The 27,340-nt window shown below is 44.5% G+C and overlaps 2 protein-coding genes across 5 annotated transcripts; one reads left to right on the forward strand and one right to left on the reverse strand.

Annotated features, from left to right (window-relative positions):
* Positions 1–189: 189 nt before the first annotated feature.
* On the reverse strand, positions 190–8,765 carry LOC118364377 (GATOR complex protein MIOS). Of its 3 annotated transcripts, none has more exons than XM_035745871.2 (12): positions 8,663–8,765; positions 7,022–7,899; positions 6,355–6,838; positions 5,800–5,898; positions 5,353–5,607; positions 4,777–4,946; positions 4,411–4,476; positions 4,124–4,282; positions 3,676–3,828; positions 3,094–3,310; positions 2,428–2,557; positions 190–1,526 (listed from the first exon to the last, which is right to left on the reverse strand). In XM_035745871.2, exons 2-12 carry the CDS (start codon positions 7,838–7,840, stop codon positions 1,436–1,438), a joined length of 2,643 nt encoding a protein of 880 aa, XP_035601764.1. In that variant the 5' UTR covers positions 7,841–7,899; positions 8,663–8,765; the 3' UTR covers positions 190–1,435. The 3 variants fall into 3 exon arrangements, with proteins under 3 accessions (XP_035601764.1, XP_035601763.1, XP_035601765.1); XM_035745870.2 differs by having other exon boundaries at positions 8,492–8,762; XM_035745872.2 differs by having other exon boundaries at positions 3,106–3,310; positions 8,492–8,761.
* A 703-nt stretch (positions 8,766–9,468) lies between these two features.
* Positions 9,469–25,682, forward strand: LOC118364378 (collagen alpha-1(XXVIII) chain-like). Of its 2 annotated transcripts, XM_052489530.1 has the most exons (37): positions 9,469–9,675; positions 9,791–9,936; positions 10,351–10,484; positions 15,386–15,954; positions 16,611–16,631; positions 16,724–16,783; positions 16,953–17,006; positions 17,107–17,151; positions 17,270–17,296; positions 17,389–17,433; positions 17,537–17,581; positions 18,439–18,492; positions 19,103–19,171; positions 19,262–19,330; positions 19,536–19,604; positions 19,753–19,821; positions 19,969–20,037; positions 20,165–20,233; positions 20,369–20,437; positions 20,521–20,592; positions 20,712–20,780; positions 20,870–20,941; positions 21,027–21,095; positions 21,222–21,290; positions 21,398–21,466; positions 21,570–21,638; positions 21,779–21,847; positions 22,008–22,076; positions 22,186–22,254; positions 22,412–22,492; positions 22,577–22,612; positions 22,699–22,735; positions 22,833–23,053; positions 23,322–23,655; positions 23,912–24,096; positions 24,437–24,707; positions 24,854–25,682. In XM_052489530.1, the coding sequence occupies exons 3-37, from the start codon at positions 10,358–10,360 to the stop codon at positions 25,024–25,026; spliced, it is 3,564 nt and encodes a 1,187-aa protein (XP_052345490.1). In that variant the 5' UTR covers positions 9,469–9,675; positions 9,791–9,936; positions 10,351–10,357; the 3' UTR covers positions 25,027–25,682. The 2 variants fall into 2 exon arrangements, with proteins under 2 accessions (XP_052345490.1, XP_035601766.2); XM_035745873.2 differs by having other exon boundaries at positions 9,469–9,936.
* Positions 25,683–27,340: the final 1,658 nt, after the last annotated feature.

The following is a 27,340-nucleotide window of genomic DNA, read 5'->3' on the forward strand; positions in this document are numbered from 1 at the left end:
CTAGATATTTATTTACTGGAGAGTCATTGTGCATTTTATTTCCTCTATACAATTGTAAATATGAGAAGAAAAAAAACAGTAACAGTGCATACATGATAGAGCATACATTTCCACCAAAGATTGAAGCAATTAGTTACTATGATTCTGTTTTCAAAAGGCAAATGCAAAAATGCTTTTAGGAGACTTGAGTTCAATTAACTTTTTATTCAGAACGGTACACTCCTACCGCATTTGCCAAATCCACTCCATTATGGTTCACAAAAGGGTACACCATAAAACATCCGACGCTGAGAGACAGTGGTGAAAAACAGAATACAGTAGCTCACATGCCCCCTCCCTACTCCATGACTAAGTGATTTAGCCAGCTCGGGTGCAGGCCCCTCTCACTTACAATGGTTCCCCGAGTCGAAGCAGTAGAGTCCAATGGGGGTGGCAGGGAAAGAAAAACACATTTACAATGTAGCTTACACATAGCCATCCCTGTGGAGTACGTCTGGACACCCATCCCGGATTGATGTGTAGTATGCGTATTTTGTGTGCGATTTTGGCCCAGGGAGAGAGAGCCGAGAGCCTTCTCGCTCTCCAGCTCTCGCCCTCTTTGAGTCAATGGTGTTCAGTGGTGTTCCGGCAGCTGAAGTTCTTTATGAAGAGAACAATCTGGAGGGTCTTGTCGGAGTGCCGAGCAGCTGCTGTTTTTTCTCTGCCTCTTTTCACAAGACACAGGCCGGGAGAGGGGAGGTGAATACACAGACAACTTCCCCCCTCCCTGCCCCTGCACTGTAAGCCCTAACATACAATGTGAGATGAAGAGTGGCACAGGCCAGGGTAATCAGAAGAGAGAGAGCATTGTCAATTTGTTCTCTTTTTGTTGCCTGGGGTAACTATCTTCCTTCTTTCATCACTTTGTCAATGTTTTTCGAGATATCTCAGTCTGACTGTGACCTAGAAAGAAAGCTTGAAAAAATGTCTTAAAACATAGCTACAATATATTGGCACACAATCATGTCCTTTACCTGCTGGCTGATTAAAGGAATAGGGGAAATGAAGGCTATATGCTAATGCTAGGAATTAAAGGATCATCCTGATTCAGGTTTGGTTAGAGGAGGCCGTTTATAACACAACCTTTATAATATATCCCTTTAAGGATCTCCTTAATGTCATTAGTAAGCATCAAGCCACAATCCTTCAAGACATTCATTGATTCATCAGTAACACATCTAGCCTCTCTTACCATATGATTATGAAAAGATGGTACGTTTTTATTCAACTCAAGCGATCACCCAGTGTTAACACTATTCAAGCGGCCTGTCCAGAACAGTACCCAGCAACCTGGCTTAGTCTGGGGTGTGTCGACTGGTGGGTGCCGTAGTGTAGTGAGAGTGCACAGGCAGGTTTTAGGCTGGTGGTTAGGATGTGGACCCTACCAGAGGCCCATCTAGTGGCTGTCTGAAGGCACCAGGTTTCCTGTGGTGTCCAGCTGCATGCACTTACAGGTGCAGGCCGACACTGGACACTCTGTATGGTCCCTATGGGGAACAGAGAGGACAACCAAAGGTTAATCCATTAACAACCATTAAAAAATGCACAAACCACCGAAAGTGTGAAACTTTTCACAATGCTACCAAAATCACATACGCCGGTGTAGACCTTGAAATTCTTAGTTACAAGCCCTTAAACAATGCAGTTCAAGAAATAGGGTTCAGAAAATATTTACTAAATAAACTAAAGTAAAACAAATATAAAATAAAAAAATAACAATAAAATAACGAGGCTATATACAGGGGGTACCGGTACAGAGTCAATGTGCGAGGGTACCGGTTAGTCGAGGTCATTTGTACATGTAGATAGGGGTAAAGTGACTATGCATAGATAATAAATAGCGAGTAGCAGTAGTGTAAAAACAAAGGGGGGGTTAATGTAAATAGTCCAGGTGGCTATTTGATTAATTGTTCAGCAGTCTTATGGCTTGGATGTAGACGCTGTTAACGAGCCTTTTGGGACTAGATTTGTTGCTCCTGTACCGCTTGCCATGCGGTAGCAGAGAGAACAGTCTATGACTTGGGTGACTGGAGTCTTTGACAATTTTTGGGGCCTCCCTCTGACACGCCTATTATATGGGTTCTGGAAGCTTGGCCCCAGTGATGTACTGGGCTGTACACACTACCCTCTGTAGCGCTTACTGTGAACACCAAGGAACTTGAACCTCTCGACCCGCTCCACTACAGCCCTGTCGATGTTAATTGGGGCCTGTTCAGCCCCCCTTTTCCTGTAGTCCACGATCAGCTCCTTTGTCATGCTCACATTAAGGAGAGGTTGTTGTCCTGGCACCACACTGACAGGACATTTTACAAGACCTATGATGCATTCTGTTGACAAAACTACTCCGCTACAGAAAATGTTATCTGAACATTCCGGTAATGTTCTTACCTAAACCAGCTGAGTATGTGACCTGCATGGCCGCCATGTCGGCAGTTGTGGCACCAGGTGAACCAGTTGTTGAACTGGGCCAGTTTGTTTTCCCTGGTCAGATCCACCTTCTCATCTGACTTCCCCGTGCCTGGAAAAAACAACAGCTGTATGACTACACACTTCTAATCTAAACCATAAAATGTGAATGTTTGTTTTGCTTTTTATGTGCTTTGAGATTATTTTCCGTAATGAAAAGCGCTATACAGGTTAACTAAATTACTATTAATAATCTAGTTGATGTTTTATAAGCCAACTAAAGTACAGATCAGTATCTACAATCATCACATTCATGATCGGCTTTATTTGTTGTCTGTGTGATTTATATTAGTTAGTGATACAACAACATTGTATTACTAGCTAATATCCTGTATGTATGCATTTCTCTCGCTCAATTATCCTAAAGTGTGTGTATGCACTTGCATTCCTATTTGCATAATAGGGTGTGTAATGAGGAAGTTAGACTGGCTGCAGAACTGTGACAGTAGGGTAAAGTTGACTTTCAACACTGATCCATGACCAGTTTTTCATTCTCTCCCAATAATGGTTATGGTTAGGGGAAGGTAAACAGATCCTAGATCTGTGGCTACAGGAAACTTCCACCCAGAGCCTATCTGTGGAGCATACCATGTCCAGTACCTGGGCAGTTGGACACAGGCGTGCCCATGTTCATGAGGCAGAGGGCACAGCGGGGGAGGGGCTTCCTGCAGCCGGGGCAGCTGGTGACCTTTGACTTGGTGGGCGATCCACTGACCCCGTACTGGCTGAAGCCGCGGCCCTGGTGGGGCATGGCCGAACAGCTGTACGATATGGACTTCCCACAGAAGTTACAGCTCACAAACACCTGCAGCAGGCAACAACACAAAGGTCAAGTGTGATAAGGACTGGCAGGTTAAATTAGAGCAAGCAGAAGCCAACATGAAAAGGTTATATCATCGAGATCATTGTGAAGCTAGGGATGAATGTAAGGGTCCAATACAGTGTATCATTATCTGGCTGACCAATAACAAATAAACAACTAGCATCACTTATTAAGCAGGATAATCATATTCATTATTGTGTTTTAAATGTATGTAAAAACCTGCAAGCAAGTTGGTCACTCAGTCACATCCTCCATGTGAAGATTTATGAAGAGATAGAAGAAAAGACAGAGACGTGAATAACTATGAACAACTGTCCCTCTCTTAGTGCAGTGTTCCCTTTCCTTGCCTGTGCCAGTGGTTTGGAGCTGGGGTCCAGCTTGCTCCTGTGGATGTCAAACTCAGCCCGTTTGTGCCAGAACCTCCATGCATCCAGCAGGTTACGGTAGTTCTCGATCCAGCACTGGACACGCGGGTCCTTCACCACCTCCCCTGGGGAACCCTGGGAGGGAAGAACACTTGGTAATGAAGCTCCCCTTACAGTGACAGAGCATCATTAAGCATTTGAACCCCAGCCAATCTTAACATTTCAACAAATATAGAAGCCTGAATGTGGGAAAATCCTTGGGGAAAGATCCAACAATCGATCTTGAGGAAAACTGTCTAATTCTAGCCAACATGGGACAGGTGATCATAGTATGAACCACAAGGTCAGTCAGCTCATTCCATTGACTTCAACCGTTCTACAGTGTGATGTCGGGCAGCGCAAGACTATTCAGCCCCTGCTCCGACCATACCTTGAGCATGCAGAAGCTAGCGGTCTGGACGTCTCCGGTCCGGTCCACGTAGCTCTCCATCAGGTCCACTCCGTCTTTGGTCAGCCCCGTCAGCAGGATCCCCTCCAGGTTCCCCACCTCCTTCATCTCACTGGTCAACTTCTCCATGTAGCGAGGCAGCTGCATAACAACACACAGAGAAAAGGAAACACATTCCTTTCAATAGATAGAAGCGGGGTAATCAGTGAAAAAAACAACTATTATTATCTATTTAGTATATGCTGTCGTGCGTTTGCTGGAGGTCTTACCTGTGCATCATTAAGGAACATGCATGCGAAGGCCACTCGGTCCGTTACGGCCACACTACTCTCATACTAAGGAGAGAAATACAACAAGGTGTGTATGACTAAATTGTACTTTTTTTTATGTTGGAATCTTCAAACTACTATGTAAAACCCTCTTCATACTGCTGATGATATTTAAGATTAATTTGTAGTTTCCCTGAAAACTCACTGAGGCCCCCTCGCGGTCCCTAGCCCCTTTTGACAATTCAGGTACTATAGCCCTTTGTACTTCAGTCTAACATGATAATGAATGATATAAAGGATTGGATAATGCACATAAGAATCTGGCAACCCAGTTTATATCAATGGTTTACCCCCTTCCCTGCGTACCAGTACTCCGTCGTAGGTGCCAGGCTCACTGGTGAGGAAGGCAAACATGACACACAGGTAGGGGTTCTTGAGCTGCAGTCTCAGAGAGCTGCACATCTCCCTCCACAGGGAACTCTTCTCGTCCGTGTAGCCTGACAACGCCATGGCAACCACGTTTAGGTTCAGGTCGCCTGCGAGGAAGGAAGGGTGGGGAGGTTTGGTTTATTAGCCTGGTTTACGAGCTTCCACTGTACACTACAGCCAAATCCTAACCTAATATTGGTGGGTATACTTTCTGACTGTATACTGCTTTTGTTTACAGTGGTGAAATAACAGCAGTATGTTATGGTACTTTTGCTGTGACGTGATGGAAGTGACACCTCAGGCAACAAGGGCACAGGAGAGTAATGCATGTAATGTTAACACTCAATACCTAATTAGTCTCCCTGTCAGTCTGTGACCAGGCAGTAATTAGTAGCACACTTTATGCTATGTACAGTACATACAGTGTATATTGCAAACAAGTTCTTGAGCCCTTACAAAGAATCTTCAAAAATGCATTACATAGTCCTGTCCCAGATGATTCCATACCAGTACCTCGCTCAGCGGAGGCTCCCTTGTTGAGGATCTGGATGGCCCTGCGGATGTCCAGGTTGAAGAGGGCCACAGCGGCCGCACGCTCCCACTCGCCCTCCCCCTCCAGGGAGCGCAGGAAGGGCTCCACGTTGATGTCGGGGCCTCGGTTGATCCAGCCGCACAGACGAAGGGCAAGGCTGCGCTCCTCGCTGTGGAACCTGGGGACGTCCGTCTGGCGGTCTGAGCCGCTCCAGCACCGCCGGTTCTCTGTAGTGCCTGGTGGAGTAGAGCAACAGATACAAATGTTACTCTAGGGGCTTTTTTCGCTCCAACGCAAAGACAAACCTAGGAGAAACACTGAAAAATAGTTACATAACTTACAGTGTTACATAATACTTTCAAGGGTTCAGCCTGTATATTTAGCCTAGATATAGGCCTAATGATGATCTATATCTTTAAGTTGCTTACCTGAGCTGGACTTGACTATGTTCTTGATGCCTGAATAGACCAGGGCCTGTTTGCTCCCCTGCTGTTTCTGCTCCACGTCTTCAGTGTACTGCTTCATGAGTGATACTTGCATAGGAAACGGAACGCTGAGACATCATAAGAACCACAGTGCAAACAGCGACATACAATATAGCAACTTAGTCTATCCTGTAGGTCAGGTGTAAGAACACAAAGACAAATGATAATTCAATGAATTACCACAGTGCAAGAAGAACGCCAGGCATGTCTCTCACACAGGGACTACCTTATCTAAAATAAACAGAACAAACTGCACATAAATCACACAAAGCTAGAAATGCTAAGAAAATAGTTAGCACCAGTAATGTAATAAACCAGGGGTATTCAACTCTCACCCTACGAGGTCCGGAGCCTGCTTGTTTTCTCTTCTACCTGATAATTAATCGTACCCACCTGGTGTCCCAGGTATAAATCAGTCCCTGATTAGAGGGGAACAATGAAAAAAGACAGTGGAGCTGGCTTGGAGGTCCAGTTGAGGTTGAGTGTAATAAAGGATATAGAACAGAGTGTACCACAGGGACTTGAGCTGGGGGTCGTCCCCTCCGGCCAGCAAATGGTTCTTCCACACCTGGACCGTATCATGACCGTACCTGGACTGTGCCCTCTGCCTCATCTTAGTGGCTATGTCCTTCTCAACTGTACCCTCCCCTCCCACCCCCTCGGCACACTCGTACAGGTGCCTGCCGCAGGCCCACATGAGCGAAGTGGTGGAGCTCCAGGCTAAAGAGATACGTTCAAACACTGTAAAGTCAGTCATGGCGCGGTTGGCAGCCGAAACCACCACCATGCGGTTCTGGGAAGTGGGGTGCCAGGCGAAGCTGCCAATGAGGCTGTTGCTGGGTTGTACGCTGCGCTCGATGATCGTGGGCTCTGTCTCGTCGCCGATGGGCGTGGGCGTATGCTGCATGTCGTAAAGGCGGATGATGTTGCTGTCACGTGTTAGCGTGGCCAATAGGCCCATACGCGTGGGGCACCAGGCCACCTGGGAATGAAAGGAAAGTGAGTTGTACATCCTTACATCCAAAAAATGTAGGCTACAGCACAATTATGCATTACGCTATCACACAAAAAGTATACTTCTGATATGTGCAAGTCGATTGTACCCTGGATGGCAGGGGACAACAGAATTTCACAACAGACCAAAAAAAGCATACCAGTAAGTTACCTTGGTGAGCGGCTTGGGCTGCTCGGTGAGCGTGAGCACTGGCTTCTCAAATTTGCGCAGGTCCCAGATGGCCACCTGGCCCTCGAAGAAGGAGGCCACGCGGTCGGGGAAGTGGGGGTCCACTGTCACACCCTGTATTGCCTTGGTGTTGACGAAGGTCTTCTGGCTGGTGTTGCGCAGGTCAAAGATGGCCAGGTTGCGGTGCATGCCAGCCAGGAGCAGCTTCTGGTCACGGGGCAGCCAGCAGAGGGACAGGCAAGCATCGTTCTGGCCTAGCTCATACAGGGGCTTGGTCACCACTAGGCCAGAGTCTGTGTCTCCGGACGAGAGACGGATCTTTTCAGCGGCTACACTAGCCTCTGGGGAGAACTTACTGCTAATGTCCCATATGAGCACTGAGAAGTCTGCTCTGTGCTTGTCCAGCCCGGCGGCTAGCCAGTTGCTGTCCACAGGGTTCCAGGCTAGGGTATTGCATTGACGTGCATGCTTGGGCACAAACTCCTTCCCCATCAGCTCCTTGCACTTGGAGTTGTGGCTCTGGCCTAGGCTAGTGAGGACTACCCTGCCGTTAGCCTGTCCAACTGCTAGCAGACATTCAGGCTCGTGCTTTGGGTACCAGGCCACACATTTCATGTATGGGGTGTCTGAGTTGATCGCTAATAGGGTAGCAGCGGTCTCCACAGAGAGGGGGAGAGCTCCGGCTTTGGTCTCGCCGCTCCCCACACGTCCGATGCGGTACAGTCCAAGCTCTGAGTCACAGATGACATAGCGGTCCGCGTGGTGGGGAGACCACAAAATGTCTGGCTTTGAGCCACTCATTGTTCATATGGAAGAGCTTCTGTCCGGGAGAATTATCTTGCTCTTTACAACTTGGTATACTGGGGGAAAACAGCATTTACAGTACAGCTGAAAGTTACCAACTGACATCTAGCAAGTAGTCTAGTAGTGACCAAACTAATGTGTTTAGTCTACTTTATATAAACGAATATGTTGAGCATACTTTCTATAAACTTAGCTTAAGATATTTTACAAATGTTGTCACAATGTAGTCAGCTACGATTATGTGCAGCACGGGAGCAACATATTAGATCGCTAACTGCTAACGTTAGCTAGTGACATGTGACAAGTGGCACAGCTAACATTTAGTTAGCAATCCAAGGCGTAAAAGGACGATAGGCCTAAATTGCAAGATGTTAATGCAACATTGTATCTAGGTAGATAGTTAATTAAACAAAAATGTGGATATAGGATACTTTGTGGCATATTTGTTAGCAAAAAAATGAAAGTCTGCTAACTTAGCTAGCTACAGTAGTTAGCTAACGTTATCTGGTTAGCTAGCTACAATTTTGTTGACATCGCAAGATTAGCTTCCCGAACTACCCGTATTAAGAAAACAGATAACCCGCAAATAAACATTAGTAAATTGTGTTTCTAATAATAAAGATTTTAAAAATATTGAAAGAAACTTACACATTTCTACAGACATGTCAACATGATCAAAACTGGGTGTCCACTAGTTACCACAACTACAAAGTCAAAATGGCCTATATCGTAAAATGTCATGTAAATATTTGCTTATTGATCTTAATTTAAGGTTAGGGTTAGGCATAAAGGTAGCGGTGTGGTTAGGTTTAAACTCACATTTTAAGAAGATAAATTGTAGAAATAGGCGGGCTTTATGATTTTGTGGATGTGGTAACTTGTGGCGAACACAAACCTAAGCCGTGCTTGTTTTCATGTTACACCAAAATATTTCCCCGGAAAAAGCAGATTGCTATTGGAGAGGTCCGGTTACGCCCAACCCCGTTCGAATTTTGGGTAACACGGCACTGTCAATTCCTAAAGGTGGCGCTACAACCAAAATGTATGATATTGGGATACTACTACATTTATATTATAGTGTAATAGTAGATATGCATGTTTAATAGGCTTTTACATCTGTTAGGTGATCAAGGGTTTTCAAACTGGGTTCCCGGGGGTCCGCAGGGAAGCGAAAGGGGTACATTTACATTTAAGTCATTTAGCAGACGCTCTTATCCAGAGCGACTTACAAATTGGGTAAACGGAAAAGTTGGAGAAAGAGAAACAAATTCAGCCCCTTGTTTTTCACTAAATTATATATTTGTTTTATCAAACCTGCAGAACACAACCTGGGACATAACAAGTTAGCCCTAGTTTACCATAGTACTGACAGGTTGGCCCTATCCTACTGTAAATCTAATTAAGTCTCATTCCACGTGGGCGTTAAATGATTCTTGAACATGCGGGGGAGCCTGTGTTCTGGTTTTATATACTGAAAAAAAACATCTGTCTGTTTTTCAGGTTAGTAGGCGTGCAAGTGAAGAAGAGGAAAATCTTCATAACATGTACCAGTTGGGATTTGAATGTACAATATCCAAACAATCACCATGCAGAAAGGTTACAAACAGTTCTAAATGGCAAATAACGGGATTCAACGTAGACTGTGGGGAAAGTGAAATGTTAAAAGAAACCACAACGTGTTTTAACTTTTTATCCTCAGATTTTTACACCTCTATAGTTCTTAATTAAACGTAATAGGTTATAAGGAGTTCAGTCTTGTGTACACTGCCCAGAGCTGCAGTATTACGCGCAATACTAAATCAAATTATATTGGTCACATACACGTCCTATGGGTGACTACAATTTATTCCGTGTCTGTGAGTCTGTAAAACTGTGAAATTTCATAAAGATACATGAAGATAATACATAGTGACGTGTAAGCGCACAATAATCTACATATTCTTGCAGACGAACCGAGCGCTGTCCTTCCCGAAGCGACATCGCACTTCACGTAGTGGACTAGTCCGAACTGGTGATCAGGACGAGATGCTGCTTCCTAAACCACTCCAGATGATTATACAAAAACCGGCGGCTGTATTTAAGTAAGAACTAAGGTAAGATGATCAAATCCACATTTTCAAATCAAATTACAACTTTTCTACGTAGTTTGGCAATTATTTTCACTTGTGGAATGTAAAAGATGAAAACAAAATTGGACTTTACACTGATGACTTTGTTTTCTAGGCAAGAAAAAAAAACATAAATGATGTGGCATGTTGTTTTAGTTGGTCTGTATAAATAGTTGACAACATTACAGGAATTCATAAAGTACATTTATGTTGCCAGCTTCAGCCCATAGTTGATACAGTGACTCTGCAGATGGCTCATGTACTGTACATTGATTCTGTGCTCCAACAATTGGGGTGAGAATCAAGAATGATCGTGATTGAGGAGGAGATCGCATCCACACCTGCCATATAGAATGATGTCACACTTGAATAAGACATGTTTTTTTTCTTTATGTTTAGGGTGTGAATGTTGAGAAAGGACAACATGGGGAAAGGAGTGGCTCTGTTCCTTCTACTGTTGGCACTTCTTCACGAGGCTATAGGCCAGAGAAGAAGAAAAGGAAAGTACAGTGTCCTCAGAGATGGAGAAAATGGTAAATGACGTCCACATGTTAGTGATGATGGTCAGTCACTGTGGCTTACACTTTATTATTTTTATCTACATGGCTACATTACATCTGAAATACCCCGTGCATGATAAAGGGGGGGCTGAATTGACTGATTTAGCCTCGGTTTCAATTCTCCTCATTAGGAAATGCGACTGAGAATAACAGTTAACCATCGTTCCGTGTCAGACCCTTTTTTCCTAAATTATCTCGCAAATCTTAGTTTTGGACTGACTTAATGACGAAAATGAAAATAAATGGTTCTGACTCATATCGATGGCACATAGGCCGTTTTCAAGAGGAAAAATTGCTTATTACATTCAGTTGCTCTTTAAGGTGTTTCTGTCTTTTCTAAAAAAGGGTGCACAATCTGCTGGAGAAGTCAAACAACGTTCTCAGCCAACAGGAATATTTTAATTTATCAATGTCTAAATGTCTAAATCATTGTAACAGTTATTTACTCTAAGTAGTACAGTGCATTCGGAAAGTATTCAGACCCGTTGACATTTTCCAAATGTTGTTTGTTACAGCTTTATTCTAAAATTGTTTTAAAAAATGTTTCTTCTAATAAATCTACACATAATACCTCATGATGACAAAGCAAAAATAAGTTTTTCGATTTTTTTTTTGCAAATGTATATAAAAAAAAATAACAAACGGAAATATACATTTACATAATCAGACACTTTACTCGGTACTTTGTTGAAGCACCTTTGGCAACGATTACAGCCTTAAGTCTTCTTGGGTCTGATGCTACAAGCTTGGCACACCTGTATTTGGGGAGTTTCTCCCATTCTTCTCTGCAGATCCTCTCAAGCTCTGTCAGGTTGGATGGGGAGCTTCGCTGCACAGCTAATTTCAGGTCTCTCCAGAGATGTTCAATCAGGTTCAAGTCCGGGCTCTGGCTGGGCCACTCAAGGACATTGAGAGACTTGTCCCAAAACCACTCCTGCGTTATCTTAGCTGTGTGCTTAGGGTCGTTGTCCTGTTGGAAGGTGAAGCTTCACCCCAGTCTGAGGTCCTGAGTGCTCTGGAGCAGGTTTTCATCAAGGATCTCTCTGTACTTTGCTCAGTTCATCTTTCTCTCGATCCTGAGTAGTCTCCCAGTCCCTGCCGCTGAAAAACATCCCCACAGCATGATGCTGAAATCACCATGCTTCACTGTAGGGATGGTGCCAGGTTTCTTCCAGATGTGACGCTTGGCATTCAGGCCAAAGAGTTCAATCTTGGTTTCATTAGACAAGATAATCTTGTTTCTCATGGACTGAGATTCTTTAGGTGCCTTTTGGCAAACTCCAGGTGGGCTGTCATGTGCCTTTTACTGAGGAGTAGCTTCCTTCTGGCCACTCTACCATAAAGACCTGATTGGTGGAGTGCTGCAGAGATGGTTGTCTTTCTGGAAGGTTCTCCCATCCTCACAGAGGATAGCTCTGTAGCTCTGTCAGAGTGACCATCGGGTTCTTGGTCACCTCGCTTACCAAGGCCCTTCTCCCCCGATTGCGCGGTTTGTCCGGGCACCAACTGTAGGAAGTGTCTTGGTGGTTCCAAACTTCTTCCATTTAAGAGTCATGGAAGCCACTGTGTTCTTCGGGACCTTCAGTGCTGCAGAAATGTTTTGGTACCCTTCCCAGATATGTGCCTCGACACAATCCTGTCTCGGAGCGCTATGGACAATTACTTTGACCTCATGGCTTGGTTTTTGCTCTGACATGCACCGTCAACTGTGGGACCTTAAATAGACAGGTGTGTGCCTATCCAAATCATGTCCAAATGTCCAGGCTGTTGATTGTGGCCTGTGGAATGTTGTCCTACTCCTCTTCAATGGCTGTGCGAAGTTGTTGGATATTGGTAGGAACTGGAACACGCTGTCGTACACATCCATCCAGAGCATCCCAAACATGCTCAATGGGTGACATGTCTGGTGAGTATGCAGGCCATGGAAGAACTGTGACATTTTCAGCTTCCAGGAATTGTGTACAGATCCTTGCAACATAGGGCCGTGCATTATGATGCTAAAATATGATGTGATGGCGGCAGATTAATGGCATGACAATGGGCCTCAGGATCTCGTCACGGTATCTCTGTGCATTCAAATTGCCAGCAATAAAATAATTTGTGTTCATTGTCCATAGCTTAGGCCTGCCCATACCATAACCCCATCACCACCCATGGGGCACTCTGTTCACAATGTTGTGTCATGACGTTGGCCTCTTTGGGTATAGCAACCCCATCCCCCTCTCCCTTGCCTCCTTCAACTAGGCTGCTTTGGTCAGAGGGCGTAAATTCCTGAGAAGACCCTGCCACATGGCCACACAGTATAGAGAGAGTAGATTTTCATGGAGGACAAAGGAAATCCACAAATGTCATGTTCTGGAGAAAGTATAAAAGATCGGTGAAGAATCCAGCTACGAACTGGTCCGTTTGTCACAACTTGGGGAAGCTCATGGGAGACGGGTGTGGCCACATTACCATAACACTGTTTATATAATAGCCTCAGATGTGAGGTTTACATCTAATTATTGTATAAGATGAATGAGTGAGTATGAAATTGTTTACACAAATTTACAATGTGATTTTGGACTGTTTAAGGAAGGAAAACTCAAAAGGGGATTGGAGTTAACTAAATCAGAGGACCGCCCCTGAGCCCAGTTAGGGTCATGCGTCCTGGGACAGCCCTTTTCTGCCATTCTGAATAAAAAACCCACTCAAGTTTTCGATCAGCAGACCGAGCTTACCTCAATTACGAGATGGCTAAAGGTTGCAGACCATGTTTTTCTCCATTAGGAGGACAAAGGTGGTAGACCATTGTTGAATCTTTTAACCATACCACGTGGTTAAACTCTTAGACTATCGATACCGACAGAATAAGAACAAGTCTTTGATATTAATTACTAGTCTGCAGCTAGGAATTCGGTATCATTGAACGCGAAGAACGACACCCGCCGAAACATCCATTCTATAATGAAATGAATGAATGTCACTCTGAACTAACCACTATAAACACGACAGAGAGAGAGAGGGAGAGAGACGGACAATTCTACAAAAGAAATTCACTTTTCACCAGCGATCAAGACGACACACTGAGCGTACATATATATATTGATTGCAATTGTTCCCAAATGAGTGAGCGTTCATGGGTAAAGGATTAGCATTTCAATTGTTATAATTATCACTCTGTAGTGACTTCTTAGTAGACTCCCACTTCCCCTTTTGTCTAACAAGCCGCCATGCCGGTTTAGCCCACTAGGGCACATTCTCCTATCATTTCATGTAAACCACATTTACCTTGTTTGTTTGTTTGTTTATGCATTTCTGTGAATTACTTAGTTAGTAATAAATAAATGATTTTAAGACAATTGATGTATGGATGACTAATAGTGAAGACTGGGTTCGTGCAGATAACCAACCATTTACGACGTTTGGAATGAGAATAACATGAGGTAATGTAAATAAATCATTAATTCGAAGACTAATTGATCAGATAAAATATCTGAAAAGTTATTTTAGGAAATGGTAACTTTATAATTTGAATATTTTTCCTTGGTGCCCCGACTTCCTAGTAATTACAGTTACATGATTAATCAGTCTAATCGCGTAATAACCAATTACAGAGAATCTTTGATAAAAACTATCAATCTTCAGTTAATGATAGTAAAGACATGACAGTTGACATCAGCAAACCGCTTGCCCACCCGACGCCATACACGTTGTCTGGGGTTGTAAGGCTGGTTGGACGTACTGCCAAATTTCTAAAACTATGTTGGAGGCGGTTAGTAGTTTCATGAGGTGGAATAAAATATCTTCCATGCGCACAAAAGGCTTATTTCTATAAAATGTTGTGCACAAATGTGTTTACATCCCTGTTAGTGAGAATTTAAAAGTGGCCAAGATAATCCCTCCACCTGACAGGTGTGGCATATCAAGAAGCTGATTAAACAGCATGATCATTGCACAGGTGCACCTTGTGCTGTAATAACGCGTTTTGTATGGAAAAACCCATTCTGATTGACTGGGCCTGGCTCCCCAGTGGGTGGGCCTATGCCCTCCCAGGCCCACCCATGGCTGCGCCCCTGCCCAGTCATGTGAAATCAGTGGTGAAAAGTACCCAATTGTCATACTTGTAAGAGTATAGATACCTTAATAGAAAGTTACTCAAGTAAAAGTAAAAGTCACCCAGTAAAATACTACTTGAGTAAGTCTAAAAGTATTTGGTTCTAAATATACTTAAGTATCAAAAGTAAATGTAATTGCTAAAATATACTTCAGTATAAAAAGTAAAAATATAAATCATTTAAAATTCCTTCTATTAAGCAAAGCATGCGGCACCATTTTCTTGTTTAAAAAATGTACGGATGGCCAGGGGCACACTTCAACATTCAGAAATATTTGACAAAAGATGCATTTGTGTTTCGTGAGTCTGCCAGATCAGAGGCAGAAGGAATGACCATGTGTTGTCTTGATAAGTGCGTGAATTGGACAATTTTCCTGTCCTGCTAAGCATTCAAAATGTAACAAGTACTTTTGGGTGTCAGGGAAAATGTATTGAGTAAAAAGTACATTATTTTCTTTAGGATTGTAGTGAAGTAAAAGTAAAAGTAGTCAAAAATATAAATAGTAGAGTACAGATACCCAAAAAAACTAAGTAGTACTTTAAAGTATTTTTACATAAGTACTTTACACCACTGTGTGAAATTCATAAATTAGAGCCTAATTTATTCATTTTTATTGACTGATTTCCTTATGGACTGTAACTCAGCAAAAATATTAGAAATTGTTGCATGTTGCATTTATATTTTTGTTCAGTATAAATTTTCATTTGCTTTTGACATTTGCCTGAAGTTTATCCAATCGATCTCCATGTGAAACACATGTATGCATCCCTCTCCCAGACATGACAACATGCTCCATGGAGGTGGCCTTCATTCTGGACAGTTCAGAGGGCGCCAAGACCTTCCTGTTCGAGAAGCAGAAGTCCTTTGTTCTGCAATTCAGCACTCGTCTCACCATGCTCCAGGTGTCTGGATGGACCCTGAAGCTGCGGATGGCTGCTCTCCAGTACAGCAGCTCTGTGTCTGTAGAGCACAGCTTCACTGCCTGGCAGGACCTGGATGTGTTCCACAGCAGAGTCAGCTCCATGGCCTACATTGGCCATGGCACCTACTCCACCTACGCCATCACCAACGCCACACAGCTCTTCACCCAGGAGACCAAGGAGGACAGCGTCAGGGTGGCGGTGCTCATGACCGACGGTGCCGATCATCCGAGGAACCCTGATGTGATCGGAGCAGCGGCGGATGCTAAGGCTAGTGGCGTGAAGCTCTTTGCTGTAGGGTTGTCGGACCTGGCCCGCCAGAGCCAGAACAGTGCCAAACTCCGGGCTATCGCCAGCACACCGGCCAAGCAATTCGTCCACAGTCTCACTGACCCCCAGCTAGAGGAGAAGTTACTGAAAGAGTTGGTGAGTGTTCTGTTATCAAAGTCACCCTACACTAAAGTTGAAGATGATTGGTATGCTTAACCAGGCCAGCACGGTATGGTTTGGGATCATTAGTTTGCAGTGTGAAAAGGGTATGATAGTACCTTCCACACTGCCTTTTCTATATGAGTATGAGAACTTCACAGCTTTTTCCAGAGGTTTGTGAGGGTACAAAGTGAGGGTAACTAAGTTAGTTGACACACAACATCACTGTCCAACAGTACTGCGCTCCTCGAATAAACTTGTCTTGTTATCATGTCTGTGTCCTAAGCGGGGGCTCAAACCTCAATGGCAGAATTGTTCCTGTGTGGGGAATTCTTCCCCTAATATGCATTTTCAATAAACACAGAGATTTGTCTATAGTCTAAATGAGATCAAGACCTGTCTATGGGCAAATAGTAGCATAAATTATACATTTTCCAAAAATCATCATCGTTTTTCTAATTCATAGTCATTAGCGGAGGTTTAAAAGAGAACAGCTTTATTAAGCAAAACGGACAGGAAGTGATCTAGCTCTGTACTCCCTGTTGTTCTATTCTTCCTTAGAATAATTACAATGTTCAGTCAATAGTGGTACTGTTGGAATTGTTTCTAGGTAAAAATCTCACACAATCGTCTTGTATTTTCTTCCCATCCAGGGTGCAATAGCGCTAGAGGCGGTAAGTAGTTCAAAACAATAAACACTACAATGCCACTGGAAGTAGCAGGTGGAGTGATAAGACTGATTTTTGTATTATTTTCATTGTATCAGTGTCCACAGGCTGAAGTGTGTTTGTGTGAAAGAGGGGAGAGAGGCCCTCCTGGAAACCCAGTGAGTACACTAGACGTTTTTTCAACAGAACATCTAGGTCTACAGTAAGGATTATGCAGTAACCCAGTATGACTGACGCACCACACAAAAAAAAAAAAACATTGTAAGAAATACAGAACACCATCATTCGACAATGACTCCATATACTAACTTATTGTGTGTCGTCAAGGGTACAAAAGGAGATCCAGGATATGAAGGACCATCTGGTCCAAAAGGATCAAGGGTAAGTAGTAAAAACATAGTGATTTTCACTATTTTAACGAACTCAGTGATCTACATACAATCCTGATCTCACATTTACAACACTGTCTCAATTCTACAAGGGAGAACCTGGAGTCGGTGGCCGACCAGGAAGTGACGGTCTTGAGGTATACTATGTATTTCTTTATCCTGTCATTATTAACATCCATCTAACCGCCACATTTCCATAGTTGACTGAGATACCTTCAGTACTGGGTGTTGAACACTGTTGTTCTTACTTCACAGGGCAGTCCTGGTTATAAAGGTGACAAGGTGGGACATCTGCTTTCAAGACATTTCAGAATACAACTGTCTTGCTTAAAAGTGTTTTGCCAATGATTGGTTGAACCCGTGCTGCATTTCAGGGGGACATAGGAGACTGTGGCACCCCTGGGGGAAAAGGAGATGAAGTAAGTACAATGATTAATGTGCCAGTTTGGTTCAATCAACATTGTGATCTATTCTACAATATGTGTGCCAACGGAAGCATGATGTCATCTTGTCATCTTACAGGGCCCTGGAGGACCTCCTGGCCCACGGGGACCTAGAGGAGACCAGGTACAATGTAACGCTGTTGTTTTTATTGGAACACAACTCCTTCAACACATTAACACATCTTTTTAGGACCTTGTCTTAGTCATGAATGCATATGATACAGTATGTTCATCTGAAATAGGTTAATTGATTCTCAATGAATGATGCGCTTTAGAGCAAGGGCTGAGTACTTCTTTCACTGAGATGTTTGATGACAGGGTGAAAATAAGTACAGGCATTGAGAACAGACGACATCCAAGTCAGTCAGAGACATCCTTTCATTCTCAAATATGGATAGTGGAAGTTGAGTTTTGTCGTTTTCCCACCCATGCACTTATGGAATGTGAATTTTGGATTATGCCTAATCCCAATGCTAATGTGAGTATCTAAAGCAGTGAATCCAGGCTTGCAGGATATTATTCTTTTCCAGGAGCAGACTTTGTGTCGTAGGATTAGCTGCTAGGACAGGGTTGCCAGTACAGTGGCACTGTTCCTCCTCACTATCAGCCCCTCGTCTGGCATGGTATCAGTGATAGTGTTGTTTTGACACCAGGCCCTGACAATGGAACGAAACTCCTGCTCTGTTCTGTATAGTTCTGTGCATTTGTATTGCATTAGTTCAATTGTAAGAATTGACTACAAACTGGTACATTGTCAAATGTAAGATTTGGCAGATATCAGGGATGAGTTAGATTTTCTGGGCTATCAATTCTATACAAACAGTAGCTACATACTGTACAGTGAGAAAAAAGGCTGTTGTAGACATCATTTCACGTGAACCTATTAGGATACTACAATGGAACCAGTGCATTATATAAATCAACTTCATTGTTCTTTTATTCATTAAGGCCATTTGTGGATTTTTTTGGTTTCTTCCACAGGGTGTTAATGGACCACCCGGGGACCAGGGTCCGGAGGGCCAAACAGGACCTAAAGTAGGCACGCTGATTCTCAGCCAATGACATTCAAGGGGGCTAGGAAATCAGCCAATTACATTCATGGGTGCTACTGTATGACACTTTCGTACATGGAAACACATTTTCACACAGCATCTCTATTGTCAAAGTGTGTTGCTTGGCCAGAGAAGCCATGAGAGCCGAGTTGACCTTGCTGTCCGTTTCTATTTATATACCGATCCTTCACTTTCTGTCACACATTGACCAGACCTCTCAAACAAGGAAGGCCTTGGAATCAAGAGTGATTTAGAGCCACTTAGCTATTTAGCAATAAAAAAATATAAAAAACATGACATAATCAAGAACATGATGTATAGCAGAAACAAGTGACTGCTGTATTCTTCGTAAATGCCATTCTGAGATGCGTTATTGAATCCCATGAAGATCCTTTGTCTGCATTTTATTGCCATTTTCCATCCTCGTAGACTTTTGTTGGAATGGATAGAGTTCCTCTGTGGAGAAGCACCGGGATATGGTTTTCTCTTACAGTATGAACTTGGAATAGAAGTGTTTTATGACTAACTTGTTGGTGGTGTGGGTTTCAAGTAGTAGGAGTTTTGACGCATTCACACAGTGACCTCTAACACAGGGGGACCAAGGAACCACCGGTGCATCTGGACCAGCAGGTGACATTGGCATTGGGTTCCCAGGTCCAAAGGTAACCTAATAATAACCATTACAGAGATTATGCTATACATTTACAGTTTATGTAAATAACATAAATGTTGAAATGTGTCATTGTTCTCAGGGGGCCAAAGGAATTCAGGGAAGACCAGGAACCCTTGGTCCCATTGGAATTGGAGAGCCAGGACAGCCAGTAAGTATTACTGTAGATGCCAGCTTTGGATACCTAAACAGTGATCGCTATGGGAACGTTATACATGACCCTATCCTTCAACCTCTGATTCATATGATCAGATTTGACAATGGTAACCTAAAAACTAAACTAAATGTTGCCATTTACTGGACAGTACATTTTAAAACTGTTTGAGGGTCAAAAATTAAGAAACTGTTTATTTCAGGGACCCCCAGGACTTGCTGGAGCACAGGGTAACCAGGGAGCTGTTGGGGAGGGGCTCCCTGGCTCAAAGGTGGGCAAATATTTAAGTGTCCAAGTATTATACTGTTAGGTATAACTGTACACATCCTAAAGTCAGAATGAGGTCTGGTATAAGTACAACGGGCCATGAATATGTCTTTTTGTTAATCAATGTGGACTCAAGTATCTATTCTTTTCAGGGGGATCGAGGCCACGAGGGCCCCAGAGGTGAGCGTGGTCTCACTGGTGTTGGGGTCAAAGGTGATAAGGTAAAGCAAGTTTAAGACTATTGGACATTACTATGTTGAGGTCTTATGTTGGTCCGTATGATGATAAATGATCAACGATCCATTGAGAATGATCCCATATTCCTTCAGTGAAATGACATTTGATGGGAGGTCTTATGTTTCTCTCAGGGAAATCATGGACAGCTTGGATCACAAGGACCGGTGGGAATGCCAGGGGCAGGAATTCAAGGAGAAAAGGTACATTCTGATTCAACTGCAGTCAGATCCTTCTGTATAATGTCAATTTGTCTATTCTCAAACATACTGTATACTCACACATACTTATACTCATATTCCTTTTCTTCTAATGTCCCCTTATTTTCAGGGGAACCAAGGGCCAGTTGGCCCTCCAGGCCCCAGAGGGAATCCAGGTGTGGGACTTATGGGCCAAAAGGTAAGGTTGAATGTCACATGATCAAAGGGAGTCTAATGTCAGGCAAAAACGGAAGTCTTAGATCTGAATGCAAGACGCAAATGTACAGTATATTCATTAGTAGATATGATGTCACATGTACTGTTTGTTCTACAGGGAAGCCAAGGCTTCTCAGGTGAGCCTGGAATCCCAGGGGAGAGCGGTGTTGGGGAGCCAGGACCTAAAGTAAGTCTGATGATTTAGTAAGACAGTATTTAAACCAGATGAAGTAAAACTGTGTTAATAGAGATTTGCAAATGTTCCTCTAGGGAGACCCAGGATCGGAGGGGTTACCTGGTATTCCGGGCCTCTCTGGAGAGGATGGAGACATAGGACAGAAGGTGGACACAGTGTGCTGTGATGCAATGTCATTATCACTAGGACAGTACATTAATGCCAGTCTGTCAACTGACAGTGTTCATTGTTTACAGTATTGTGTATTTATTTCACTTGGTATCAGGGTGACATTGGGTTACATGGGCCCAGGGGACCTGATGGGGCACCCGGAAAAGGTGTCCCTGGAGAAAAGGTACAAATCAGTTATCTTAAAGCATTTTCACTATTTTAAAGGATGTATGGAAAAGATTGTCTGAAATCAAGCTGTGACTATTCTCCCAGGGGGACCGAGGGGAGCGGGGCTCCAGGGGCCAGCCAGGGGCAGTAGGGCCTGTGGGGCCAATGGGGGCCAAGGTAAGCACATGCACAACAGTCATGCTCAACACTACTGACCCAAAGCATGGTTGGTTCTGCTGTTATAAAATGTTTCCTGTTTCAGGGTGAACCCGGAAGTGCTGGACGAGCAGGTACAAACGGACCACCTGGGCGGGGGTTACCCGGTATCAAGGTAAGTTCTGGTGAGAAGGAACATTGACAACACTGTTGGTTACCACTTTATTAGGATATTCAAGTGTTACCATATCTTAAGGATGGCGTCAGTGTTCTATTTTATGTTGGGTTGTTTTGTTTCCAGGGGGACCCTGGTGCGGTAGGCCCACCAGGACATGTTGGTGAACCAGGAATAGGAATCACTGGACCGAAGGTCATTTGATTCAGCTTCTTTCAGTTTGATTTGAGAGGTGCAAGTATTTCTCAAATGTCCAATGAACCACATAAGACCATTGGTGTGAAACCACTTTCACTTTTTAGGGTGAGAGAGGGCTACCAGGGCCCATTGGTCCACCTGGGCTTGAAGGGGAAGGCCTCCCTGGAACTCCAGTAAGTATCCCCATTTTCTCTAGTATTATGATCATACTCATTAATCTATGCTGACTATTCAGTATGTATACTGTATGAATGGATGTTCTGTCATGCTTATTAGGGAGCCCCTGGAGTACCAGGATTGACAGGTGAGATTGGACCAGAAGGAAAAGGTTTACCTGGTCCTAAGGTGAGTTTTCCGGTGTAATGAACTCTATTTAGGTCACAAAATAGGTCACAAAATAACCTTAACCCAATTATAGGGACAACTTAATGTGTTTGTTTTGGGATCTCTATGTGAGTATTTAACCAAAGGATCTTTCTGTTCAGGGAGACCGGGGAACTCCAGGCCCCACAGGACTAGCTGGAGCACCAGGAGTTGGGCTAATGGGCCCCAAGGTCATAAATCCTATTCAGACCAATAATAATCATTTTTACCAATGTGTAGGAGGATAAATTAGCCATCTTGATTTGAGTACACAGGATATCAATGATTGAACAAGATTAATAGGAACCAGATGACTGGCGGAGCATCACGATGACATGATTCTCTCTGCAGGGGTCAGCTGGTCAGGTTGGAGCACCGGGTCCCCAGGGACTGCCTGGGGAGGGCATTCAAGGACCAAAGGTACAGTTAAAGGACCGTTTAGTAAGCCATGTTAGGTCATGGTACAGCCAGGCATATACTAGTGCTGTGTTTCCACAGGTCAAAATGCTGAATTGATTTTCCCTGATAGGGGGAGTCAGGATTCCAGGGGATCCCGGGCCCCAGGGGGCCCCCAGGACAGGGTATTCAAGGGGATAAGGTAAGAACCGCCACACAAACAACATAACATGTAGCTTAATAAATATAGAGATGTTATCCAATCTCTAATCTCGGCAGCCAGAACCAAATCCAGTCTCACAAATGGTCTTGACCTTTCCAAGTTATAGAAAAATGATCAAGTTTTGCTGTTCCTACAGGGAGAAAGGGGGTTTGTGGGTGAACGAGGCAGAAAGGGGGACAGGGGAGAGACTGGAGAGACAGGAACTGCTGGACCTTTGGTACTAGTCTTACTATAAATCTGGAAAAAGCATGGACATTATCAGATGTATATATTTGTTATTGAGTGACCTCCTGAATTACAGGGCAGACTGGGAGAAAAAGGGGAACCTGGCCTAACAGTAAGTATAGTCTGTTTTGTACACTGTACCGCCGTACTGTAGTATTACAATGACTAGACACTAAAGTGTTTTACCATCTGTTACAGAGAGAGGAGGTCATCAAACTGGTCAGATCTATATGTGGTTAGTGTGGTACTGTGGTAATTCACACACCAGGTACAATACCATACCTGTAATGGCTGCTTGCAGAGACTTTCAATGAATCTATCTCTTTCCCCAGGTTGTGGAGTGAAGTGCCGTGAGAGCCCACTAGAGTTGGTCTTTGTGATTGACAGCTCAGAGAGTGTGGGCCCTGACAACTTCAACGTGGTTAAGGACTTTGTGAACGCTCTGGTCGACCGTGCCTCCGTGAGCCGGGAGACCACTCGCGTTGGGGTGGTCCTCTACAGCCACATCGACATGGTGGTGGTCAGCCTGCACCAGCAAGCCAGCCGGGACCAGGTCAAGACTATCTCAGTTTTATATTTCTCAAAGCTTTATTGAATCCTCTGTAATGATAACATTCAATTCATAGGACATAACAGTTCAATGCAAGTTGATTTTCTCTCAAGCGCCCAAAATGAAAAATCTTACTCTCTAGTACAGTAGCCTGGTCCCAGATCTGTTTGTGCTGTCTTGCCAACTCTTATGGTCATTGTCACATAAGACCTCACAAACAGATCTGGGACCAGGCTACATCAGAGATGTTATAAATATTTATCACCACCAGGTGAAGAAGGCGGTCCGCACTATGACCTACCTGGGCGAAGGCACTTTCACGGGCAGCGCCATCCATCAGGCCAACCAGGTGTTCCGGGCGGCCAGGCCCGGGGTGAGGAAAGTGGCCATAGTGATCACAGATGGACAGGCAGACGAGAGGGACTCTGTGAAGCTGGAGGAGGCAGTGAAAGAGGCCAATGGCAGTAACATTGAGACGTTTGTCATCGGGGTGGTGAACCAGAGTGATCCGCTGTACGAGGAGTTTAAGAAAGAGCTCCACCTCATGGCCTCTGACCCAGACAGGGAACACGTCTACCTGATTGATGACTTCAGGACACTTCCTAGTAAGCAGGAAGTACCTTTCACTATGATGTCCATCCTTACTGAAGTTTATGTTCCCTGTAAGGAACATCTTGTAAAGCCACAGTTATATTTGAATAGTTAATGTGGGCCTAAATACTTCTAAAGCCAGAGAAACACCTGTGTTGTTAAAATTATCCAAAGACAATTCAGTCCTAAATATCTGTACGTTTTACATAGCTGTGTCTTATTGCCTAGTCCCAATAATATTGGGGTACTGACTTGTCTTGGCTCGTCCAGCCCTTGAGAGCAAGCTGCTGAGTCGGATCTGTGAGAGTGATGGCGGGGCCCAATTCAGCTCCATCCCTAGCTCCAGATACTCCCCCGGAACCCCTGGACAAGCCGGGATTGTCAGGGAAACCCCAGAGAGGACTGATACTGACACGCCCACTTTCAATGGAGACTTAAAAAAAACACATATGGTGGTGAGAATGATGACACTTCCACTTTACATAATGGTTCTGTCTTGATCAGAATAGGGCTGCATATTTACTGAGCTTTTCGGAGCTCACTAAGCTTTGCAGTACAATATATCATGTCATTTAGAATTAGGAGAACTCACCATAACCAAATGATTGCTAAAAAGGATAGTGTCTGAACTTGAATTTCCGCTAAATCAGCCATGAATTGAGTGTGTGTTGTGTGTGTGTGCACATGTTAATTTGCAAATGCGTTCATACATGGATCTGTGTTTCAAGATTTTGATTGCAATCACATACTATAGCAGATGTACAAAATACATATTTCCATTTCTCTGTTAAACAGCCAGGTCCACCAGGAGAGTCAGACAGAGTCTTTACCCCACAGGGCCCCCAGACCGGGGACCGAGATAACTCAGAGACCTACAGGGTCCCATCCTTTGACAGGGAACCCTTCAAGCGCCTACCAGAGTTCCTTCTTCCGTCAGAGATGAAGAACCCCTCCCACAGTGTGGTCATGACGGGCTCCCAGGCCCCCACCCAGAGGCCCCTTACCGTAAAGCTACCCGGGCTCCCCCCAACCTCTCCACCTCTGCCCCAGGATGCTTTAATACCGGGTGATTTGATTGATAGGATATAGCACTTTTCCAGAGCTCAAACTACTGTGTAGCCTTTGCTGATATTTCCTATTCTTGTCATTTTATAGAACGCTATACAGTACAAGTAAAAGCAATGTCCCCCATTTTTCTTCCTTTTTCCCCAGATGAGAGATGTGGACAGACTCTGGACCCCGGGCCTTGCAGGAATTACTTTGTGAAGTGGTACTATGACACTACGGCTAATGCCTGTGCCCAGTTCTGGTTCGGAGGCTGTCAGGGAAACCAAAACCGATTTGAGTCGGAGAAGAGCTGCAAAAAAACCTGTGTTAAGGTCTAACATACACACAGTTGTTGACTTGTTTTGAATGCTTACAAATCTACTTGACTGTATTGATAAGACATGATACATTTGGGTCAAAGGTGGGTCAATTTCAATATCAGTGCCTTATTTCTTCACCAATACTTTGACATGGGGATAGAAATGGATAGAACAAAGAGAGTACTAGGTGATGTTGGGACCAAATGTTCGATCACAGTTATTTTAGATTCGTATTCCCTCGTCTTGGAACTGTGGGTGGTAACTTGGCACAAATTCAATTTAACTTGAATTAAATTGAATGTATCCCCTCAGGGGCAATAAGCTATTTATATAACTCTGTATATGTGTGTCTTTGTTTTAACATAAGCTCCCTCATTTCTTGGAGGTAACTAACAGTAAGTTGAATGAGACTTAGGGCTTTTGAAAGAAGTATACAGTGAGGGAACCATCCATTTATTCATGTTCAAGATGGAGTAATAAGGGCAGTGCGAACCGTATTGGTTTCCAAAAACACTGTTGAACACTAAATGGTAATGTTACAAATGTGGCAGAAGTTCATAACACTAACCTTTATCTCTGATTAACTTTCCTATAAGTAACTAATTTGTATGAAAACTGACTGCTGGATATTATTGTTTATAACACTGCACAATTTCATTAAAGTTAATTAAATGAACAAAGAGAATGTCGTTCATTTGAACATCCAGATATATTTGAACATTTGGTGCAATATTACACTGTTTAATGCATCCGTGTGTCATGACTCCGACCGAAGGACACTCCCCTTCCCGTTCGGGTGGCGCTCGGCGGTCGTCGTCGCCGGCCTACTAGCTGCTACTGATTATTTCCTCCCCCTCCTTATGTGTTGATTGAGTGCACCTGTGTTGAGTTAGGTAGTAAGGCTTTATTAGTCAGCCGGCCCGCAGGGTTCCTTGTGTGGGATTAATTATTGTGATCGTCTGTTTGGTGTACTTGTGTGCACGTCTATGGGTTTTGTGTTTTCCCATTTTGTGGGTTTTTCCTGGACAGTTTAAGCCCCCCTGTTTGGGGCATTTGTTTGTTCAGTACGCCCTGTGTTTTTGTGAGGGTTGGCTTATGTTTAGCGTTTCTCAGTGCATTAAAATAGCACTCCCCTGAACTCTCTGCTTCCTGCGCCTGACTCCTCACCCACTACACTCAGACCGTTACAGAATCCCGCACCTCTGGAATGGAGTCAGCAGGAGCAACAGCCACTCCCCTCCCATCAATGGAAGAGAGGGTTCTACATCACACCACCTTTCTCCATCGGATCGGAACGGCGATGGATCTGGTGATGGAGAGAATGGACCGATGGGAGAGAAGCGGTCTCCTCTCTCCACCTTCGGCCCCCCCTCCTCAGGACTCCCCATCTCCCGACTCCAGCACCCTCCGTCTTACGCTCCCGAGGGTCTATGATGGAGCGGCAGCAGGGTGCCAGGGGTTCTTACTCCAGCTAGAACTGTACCTGGCCACCGTCAGACCTACTCCCTCGGGAGCGGAGAGGGTGAATGTCCTCATCTCCTGCCTCACGGGTCGTGCTCTGGAGTGGGCAAATGCAGTTTGGAATGGCCCAGACTCAGCTAAGGAGCACTACCCCGAGTTTTCTCGCCGCTTCAGTGCCGTGTTTGACCATCCTCCAGATGGCCGAGCGGCGGGAGAACGACTATTCCATCTTCGGCAGGAGAAAAGGAGCGCCCAGGATTACGCGTTGGAGTTCCGTACCTTGGCAGCAGGATCCGGGTGGAACGACAGGGCCCTTATCAACCACTACAGGTGTAGTCTCCGGGAGGACGTCCGCAGGGAGCGAGCGTGTCGGGACACCGCTCTTTCCTTGGATGAGCTAATTGACATGTCCATCCGACTGGACAATCTGCTGGCTGCGTTCGGAGAGGGTCCTGTGTGTTTCACCACCCAGCACCTCCACTCCTGTTCCGATGGAGTTGGGAAAGGCTTTGCCGAGGGGTACCGGAGGAGGAGGCTCCCTCTGCACCAACTGTGGTCGGAGAGGACACACGGCCGATCGGTGCTGGGGGGGTCCGTCTGGGAGTCGAGATGGCAGGCGGAACATTTCTCGATCACCCCAGGTGAGTCAGCACCAAACTCACCCAGAACCCCCTGTTGGTCACATGTTTGTCTTGATTTTTTTTCTTAAATTGTTCCCCTCTTCCCAGCATAGGGTGCTAGTCGATTCAGGCACAGCTGGGAACTTTATGGATCGCGGACTTGCTATTAAATTAGGTGTTCCGCTTGTGCCGATAGATTCTCCCTTTCCCGTGCACTCCCGAGATAGCCGGCCATTAGGGTCAGGGGTGGT

This window comes from Oncorhynchus keta, chromosome 31 (genome assembly GCF_023373465.1).
Source record: "Oncorhynchus keta strain PuntledgeMale-10-30-2019 chromosome 31, Oket_V2, whole genome shotgun sequence".
Taxonomy (NCBI): Eukaryota; Metazoa; Chordata; class Actinopteri; order Salmoniformes; family Salmonidae; genus Oncorhynchus; species Oncorhynchus keta.